Source organism: Poecilia latipinna, unplaced genomic scaffold (assembly GCF_001443285.1).
Source record: "Poecilia latipinna isolate Pla-1442-1.1 unplaced genomic scaffold, P_latipinna-1.0 Scaffold2433, whole genome shotgun sequence".
In the NCBI taxonomy this organism is placed as follows: domain Eukaryota; kingdom Metazoa; phylum Chordata; class Actinopteri; order Cyprinodontiformes; family Poeciliidae; genus Poecilia; species Poecilia latipinna.
This window is the reverse complement of record NW_015115049.1, coordinates 48859-56869: the sequence shown is the minus strand read 5'-3', so window position 1 is coordinate 56869 and position 8011 is coordinate 48859. Positions and strand designations below refer to the sequence as shown.

At 40.3% G+C, this 8011-nt stretch overlaps 1 protein-coding gene across 2 annotated transcripts in view; it reads right to left on the bottom strand.

Annotated features, from left to right (window-relative positions):
* Positions 1-243: 243 nt before the first annotated feature.
* The window catches only part of LOC106937766 (sodium/calcium exchanger 3-like), a 42423-nt gene continuing 34655 nt past the window's right edge, over positions 244-8011 (bottom strand). For both annotated transcript variants that reach the window (XM_015019437.1, XM_015019438.1), the window contains 3 exons: positions 7869-7968; positions 5112-5381; positions 244-1588 (listed from right to left, as the gene is read on the bottom strand). In XM_015019437.1, the coding sequence (XP_014874923.1) occupies positions 1212-1588; positions 5112-5381; positions 7869-7968 (747 nt within the window). In that variant the 3' untranslated portion in view covers positions 244-1211. The remainder of the gene's footprint in view (positions 1589-5111; positions 5382-7868; positions 7969-8011) is intronic.

Genomic DNA, 8011 nt, shown 5'->3' with positions numbered 1-8011 from the left:
GGCTGATTAGTGTGGGTAGCTGCAGCAAACAACTCTCCCTCCACAGGCACCATTCAGTTCATCGTGACCACTTTGACCATTAGCCTTTTGCACATGTACAAGAAGAAGGAGAAGGAGAAGAAGAAGAAGTCTCCAGAAGTAGAACTATACAGCAAAGTGCATGGAAGGAAGAGTACAAAAATACCTCTGAATTTATTTCTGCAGCAACAAATGTAGTCGCTTTTATTTTTTATTTTTTTGTTGTTTCTTTATCTTTTCTTCGGATTTCCGATCGAAAAAACGGTGAAAAGTCAAGTGAGACCAAGATATTGGTAAATAAACAAAATACAATGTCATACTCGTTTACCTATAGGCAAGATACATAACTCTTAGAAAGGTGAAGACATCCTCAGATATATAGTTTGACCCCCGCCCTCCCTCACCCCGGCCTCCTCCCGCTGCGCCGCGGCGATCCTCTGTCGGAGCAGAAGAGGACCACATTTAAACAAATATTGAAAATATACAGAAAATATGGAAATATATTATATATAGATACATTTAGAGTAAGGAAGTAATGTTCAGGGCAGTTTGACCGTGTTCGCATCTCCTCCCACCCCCATGTTCTCCTGCTTGAGTCGTGATTCGTCCGGCGGTGTGAGCTGTCGCTGTCGTTTCTTGTTCCTCTTCCTGGTTGCGGAATTTCTGACAGAACTCCTTTTAGGAAAGGATGCAAATAAAATAAATACTATGAACCCACCCCTCTTTCACTCCACATCGTATTTTCCCTTTCAACTGTAATGTCATTATTATTATTATTATTATTATTTTTTTCAAATCAGAAAATAGTTTTTTAATTCCTCTATGTTGACTGGGTCTCTTATTTTTGTTGCATTAGTTTTTGCATTTTTATCCTCAAAATATGTTTCTTTTAAAAAGTCATTTTTGTCCCGTTTTGAGAAAAATATAGACCTCTGATTGACTCTGCTCTCTCCAGGTTAACAGCAGAATGCAGGATCTCCTCCGCAATCCTTCGGGGCATGCTGGGAAATAAAACCCAGATGAAAGCTGCAGTTCGGGCCTGTTGAGGGCAGAATGCGCGCCTCCGAGGTTTCTTTAGGGAAGGGTGGAGAAGGAGAGAGCAGACGACATATCTTAGAAAAAAAAACGTTCTTAGCATTAAGATTGACCCAATTCCCACTCTTTGCTTTTCTTCGTCGGGAGTCTCAATCTGCTCAGAAGCCTTCTATATGACAGTAGGCTTCTAGACTGGAGAAGAGGATGTAGAGGAACCAGAGGCTGAAAAAGATGGCCGACGTGGCCAGTCTGTGTCCTCGCGGGCCGCCCAGTTCCCCTCCGATGTGGGCTCGGCGCCGGTAGAGCAGCACCGACACGGCCAGGAAGGCGAAGATGGTGAAGAGGGTGACGGAGAAGGCCAGCGAGCCGGCCTCCACCACAAACGGCTTCCCTTTCATGTGCCAGTAAATGGCGGCCACGGACCAGGCCATGCCGATGCCCAGGAAGACGTTAACGGCGTTGCTGCCGGTCACGTTCCCTATGGAAGCGTCCGCGTAGGTGTCCTGGACGGCGGCTACCTTACTGGCAAAGGTATCTGCAGAAAGAAGACATTCTGTTTTAAAGTCAGCCTTGTTTAGGGAAGCCATTGATATGTGTTTTTTTTTTTTATTATTATTTTATTTTTACTCTGGTGGCCTTTATTTACAGTAATGCGACAGAGAAAAGGAGGGAAATGCATGCGGCAAAAGAACCGAAGACGGAAGTCGAGCTCGGGACAGCCACGTTTAGGTCTGTAGCCTCTATGTCTTGCCGCCCTCTCTAACCGCGGTGCCCCCTCTGACGTCGTTCTTTTTTGTTGCATTTATTCATTAGACCAACGCAAGGGTCTTTTGAAAGTGTTGCTTTTGGAGTTTTCCACATTTTATGACATCGTAGCCCAGAGTTTCCCCCAGAAAACTAGCTAAGCCCGGTGGTGTGAATGCCAGGGAAGTCCACCAGTTGCTCTGCTGTGTTTTTGTGTTATTTTTTTTCTTTTAAGAATTAATAGGAAGGTTTGAAAATAAAACATCAACAACAAGAAAAATATAGTGGTGCATTAAATAAAACTAGCATTTCTCTAGGTTTTGTATATAAAACCACATGCCATTATCTTTTTTTTTTTTAAATTGATAATTGTCTGCTAAAGATTACTGATATTTTGTTATATAAACCTACCTTAGCCTGCCTTTGCTGTCACTGTTTGCTTATGTATTAAAATGAATAAACAAACAACGCTTAGCCTGGTGGGGGGTCAAGTAAAGGATGCTGGCCTTTACTTGCTTTTGGAGTTTTCCACATTTTATGACATCGTAGCCCAGAGTATATTTCAGTTTATACTGAAATAAACTACTAACTAAACATGATGCTTTAGGGACAGAGAAGCAGGTTAAAGTTGAGGAGAAAGTTGACGTCCTGCAGTATCCTGCAACTTCAAGGTGTGCCTCTGTCAACATGTCTGAATTACATAAAACAGTGTCTACAAAGAGTGTTCAACCTCTTGGAAGTAATTGCTTTTATAAATCAATCATGATCATCAAAATTTTGATTAAAAAAAATAACACCCCCCAAAATTATAAAACATTCCTTTTATTGTCAAAGGGAAAACTTATTTCTACAATATAAAGAAATGTGCTCACGAAATATCCAACAAGCTCTGATCCAGAAGAAAAAACTGTATAAAAGTTTAAACACCTCCACCCAGAACGAGGTAAATATATACATCTCAGCTGAAACCTGTGGGATTTAACTTGGTGCCCGGTTTTATCAGAGCTCCGTAGAAACAAGCAGAACCTGAAACATCTGATTGCCAGAGAATCCATTGATAAGAGACTCGGGTAGATTGATGAAGCAGAGTTTCTGCCATAATCAGGAGCTACAAAATGGCCAATCAGTGACGATGCGGCTGTTTCCTCTGAAATAGTGGCTCAGACGAGTTTTAAATCGACCAATCAAGTTCTAAATAAACAGATGAGCGAGTAATTTGGGCTTCTGTTGGCTGCGAGGATGTGGCGAGCGATGAAAACTGAATGTGGCCCGAGGGCAAAAATGCGGTACGCATTCTTTGGTCGGTCGAGATCAAGGAAGCGTTGTTCAGAGCACAGAATTCTGTTTGATTGGAAGGGCAAAGGAAAAGAATGGATTTTCCAAAAGTAGAAGAGCATATTAAATTGCAGTTGGAGGAAAATTATGTAAGACATCTCACAGTGAACTCATTTACTGTCCAACAAGAAGCCTGAGAGTCTCCAGAGATTTTAGCTTGATAACTTTTTAAAGCTCAGACTATCAAAAAGGTTCAACAAAGTAGCACTGACAAAGTCATTGAAAAGGAATCTCAAGAAATAATGTTTTACTTCTGCAGACATTAGCTGCATTAATCTCCTTCACTCAGGCCTACACTCCACATTACTCTTAGTGGTTTTTATTTTAATTTTTTCATCTTTCCACAAAAGGGAAAGTACACCCAGAAAAGATTAGATAGAAAAGTTCGATATTAATGTTCCAAGCCCTTGTCAGTATGTGAATTAAAGCTACTAGCCAGACTTTTGTGTAAAATCAATCAAATTCACTTTAGGTGTAATTTATCACAGAATGTCCTGGTCAGCTTTTTTTCCCCATACATTGTTTTAGTTGGTGTTTTAGATGTTTTTTTAAATCAAGTTGCATTCTACCCTCCCAAGAACAAGCTTTGTCTCTGGTGGTATCGCATAAGGCAACAAACCTCTTTTGAGTGAATTAACTTGAATTTTTCTTCTTTTCTCCTTTTGATTTACACAATTTTAGTCCAATTTCTTTACAAAAGGGTTTTCTTGGACTCAGTTCTGCTTCAGCAAAAAATATTTGAGATGCATGAGTCAACATTAATATGGAACATGCTCCTAAACGCATCAGGAGAGCCACTAGCCACGTCTATGTGCATTTTGAAGTATTGCATTAGAAAAGGTTGATGGTAATAGCGAAATTCAAAAATGCCCTCCTCAATTTCACATAAAACGTTTTTAGACTCGCTTGAGAAAGTTTTTGGCTTTTCCGAAGGAGTTAATGGCCAACAGGGGAGTTGGAAGCGAGTTAGCAGAACTAGTTCTTACGTAGCAATGCTTCCCATTCACTGGTGGGTCTGTGCCTTACCAGAGGCATGAAACTGAAAAATTTCAAAAGTCCAAACCTCCAGTTCAAAGTGGACAACTCTCCCACGTTTTTCTGAGACGTGTGCTCCATGGTTGTTTGCAACCGCTACATCTTGTTTATTACATCTATGCCTAACGTCAACATCTGACAAATTTTGCTTTGCGTAGCCTGGTTGATTTGCTCCAGACGTTCTAAATTTGCATTTTCCTATTTTCTTCTTTTGTTGTGACATTTCAAAAGTTTGCTAAAAATGTTCATGACATTTAGTTGGAAACACGGAGGCATGCTGATCGAGCGTGGAGGCCATCTACGGCAAAAGCAAATGGACATGCTATTCAGTTGGATGACTCTTACTTAGTTTTTCTTAAATCTTATTTCCTAAGAATTTTTCTTTTTTAACTAGCTGTAAACCGTAACAAACTTTATAGAAATAAACTTTTCAACTTTCTAAATCAACTTAATGCTTACTTGTAAATTTGTTGGCGAAACAAAACACACGCTTTAAAACTAATTTAAAACTAGCATCTGGCGTCGGACGTCATTCCCTGTACAAAACTCTGAATTCAAAGGAAAACACAAATACACCAACAGATCTATTAGTTATTGCAGGGATATGACGTCTAATTTCTTTCCTTACCAGTTCACCAGGTAAACTGAAGTTTAAATACATTTTTGGTTTATTCCTTCCTCGTATTAAAGCTGACTGAATGACCTTTAATTAAAGAAAACACCTGATGCATTGGTTTAGGGGGAAAAAAATCTTCCTGTTGAGGTCAAATATCAGTTTGGAGAATGTGAGAAAATGAACTAAGGACAGAAATAAACTACTTATGAACACCATGGCTTTACAAACCCGAGGACGGGTTTATAAATCAGACCCGGTGAAGTATTGAAAATGATGCGTCCTTATCAAAGACGGCCTCCCATCCCCCCTCTGCTGTTCCTGGACTCACCTGGGACGGACGTGCCGAGAGCGACAAACACCACCGCCGTGACCGAGTCCTTGAGGCCGATGGTGCAGCCGAAGTGGGAGGCCAGGTCGCCGATGACGGCCGTGAGCAGGCCGATGATGACGATGGACACGATGAAGCACGCCCAGCCGTTCAGGTAGTCCGTGGGGGGGACGCACGCGAACAGAACCTTCCAGAAGACGGTGAGGAAGTGCATGACGTAGTCGAAGCAGGACGGAAGGCGCTCCTCGCCCGTGTCCTCCTCGTCCTCATCTCCTGGGCAGAAGTGGGGTTGAGCGGGGGGACGAGGGGGAAACGAAGGACGGATTGATAGCATTGAAAAGAGCACAGGCAGAGATGTAGGGAGATGAGAATGGAATGCGACGAAGCAGAAAGTTTTGAGAAAGAGAGCAGAGGAGGGGATTTGGAGGAAACGGAGGAAATAAAGGGCGTGACGGAGAGAAGGAAAGAGGGAGAACAACAATCACTTAAAATGGCATGTTCACTTATTTCCCAGCAGGAAACATCTCTTTGACTTCAGCCGGAGGTTATTATTATGCAAATCTGACTCCAAATGTGTGATAAATACTCGTCAGTGCCAGAGGCCTCAAAGGACAAGCTGCTTTGCATGGCAATTAAGAAATGAGATGAAGTTTGGTGACAACTGCAAAAAAATGATTGAGCACTTTACTTGTTTCTTTTTTTATTAATACTTATTTAAATGAGTGTGACTTTTACTAACTTGCATAGGGCTTTAAAGTTTAGGTTAAACTCCTGCTCTGTCACATTTGTCATATTACAACCACAAACGATGTATTTTACTTAGACTTCTCGTTTTACGTTTGACATGCATATTTGTATTCACCCTCTTTGCTCTGAAATGCAGGGCAGCCATCTGTCTTTATTAATGACTCAAGTCCACATGTGTGTAGTTTGAAGTGTAACTCCAGATGTTCTGTCAAGGCATCAGACGTAGGGCTGGGCCTTCTGGGTTGTAAATAAAATCTTGGATATTTTTCTTACCGAATCCAATTATCGATCTTAATCGATTTTTTTTTTTCTTAAAAAGAAATTAAAAATGACAGAAAATATCTAAAAAATACTGGCTTAAATGATCTCTTCACAACCAGATCTATGGAAGATGAGGAATTTGTTCCCATTTCAACAAGCTTTGAATCTCATAACAGGAAATTTTTCTCAGTTTAAGAAGAAACATTTTCGTTATTAAGAGAAATGAAACCTCCCTCGTTATAAGGAGAAACTTTCACTTTTAAATTCAATCTCTGGATAAACAAGCAGGTATGAATATTCCCTGAAAACATCAAACTGCTACAAAACACAGTTAAACAAAGCTTTTGCTCAGAGGGGCTCTATATAAATGCAGACCACACTTCTCTATGAATAAATTTAAAAAAATGTTGAAAACCATGTGTTACCATAAGCACTTTGTTTTGGTTTGTCACACAAATCCCCAGTAAAATGCATAAAGTTTCCGGTTGTGCTTTCAAAATGTAAAAAAAAGTTCCAGAACTGTGAACAGTTTTGCAAAACAGTTTTTAAAACCAACAAGTTTTGGATTGGTAAAGTGGAAATAAACATGGAGAACTACTGAGCAAACAAGGCAAGAAGCTTATCGGGTCTGTAAGTGTGACTTTTCTGACTCTGGCTGTAGAAAATTCACTTAACGATATCAAATCTAATAAACTCGATTGGATTAACACGCTGCAGGTTGTTGTGTTCTGCAAGACGAACCAGGCACCACAGTCCGGATGACAGCTGGCAGGACATTAAGCGGATAAGCAAGAGGCCTGCACTGTCATGATTCCAACTGTCAGGCCGCGTGAGCCGCATGCATTTTTCAGCCCACGACGGATCATCAAATAGTAAAGATGCGCTCTCGATTAAATATTTCAGCACCACAGCGACAAAACTTGAGGCCTTCACCGGCTCTCGCTGGATGGCGGCTGAAGTTAATGTTGCTGGACGTGAGTTGTGCTGTGCCTCTTGTGGATGTTACTCTTTTTTTGTAAGATTTAAAAGATGTCGGGTTAGCAATGACTTGACTATTTTAATAAAGAGTACAGCCACCCGTATTAGGATGACTGTAGCTTAAAGTTATGCAGAAATAAAATTACACTAACATTCGACAAGTTGAATTTTATTCAATAACATCAGAGATTGTTTTTTTCTTATTTGTAAAAAATAAAAAACTCTAGCACACGAGTTGTGCTCTGCTTTTGTGCAGATTTATCTCAGTCAGATTAGGTAGTAACTAGTTACATTCACTGTTACATTTACTTGAGTAACAATTTGGGGAAAAAATTACTTTTCGGAGTATTTTTGCTATGCTTTACTTGAGTTACACCTACTTTTTACTCTTACTTGAGTTAATTATTATTTTTGCTAGTATACTGTCGTGACATTCACTGTGAGTCACAATTATTCTAAGTGAAGCCATAATGCCCTCTTCTGATCACAATAAAATACATTAAAGTTTGTTGTAACAAAACAGGATGTGAAAAGTTGAAGAGGAGTGAATACTTTTCAGTGGAACTGCACAAGAATGACAAAATCACTATTTTAGAGAAAAAGGCTGACCCAAAATATCATTGTATTTCATACCTAAACATAAAAAAACAAGTTTACCAGATGAGTTTATATTATATAGACCCTATTCTTTCACCAGAACACCCCGAGTCTCACACATGAGCAGATGAACAGATTTTAGTCCAGCAGACACAGGAGAACAGAAAGCATTACCTGCACTGACAGTAATGGCCTCCATGAACTGCTCTCTCCAGGAGTTCGTTCCCACCACCAGAGCCAGGTTGGTCTTCTTGATCAGCTTGTCCACTGTGCTCTAGATGTCAACACAGACCACTTTTATTTCTCCCATCAACATC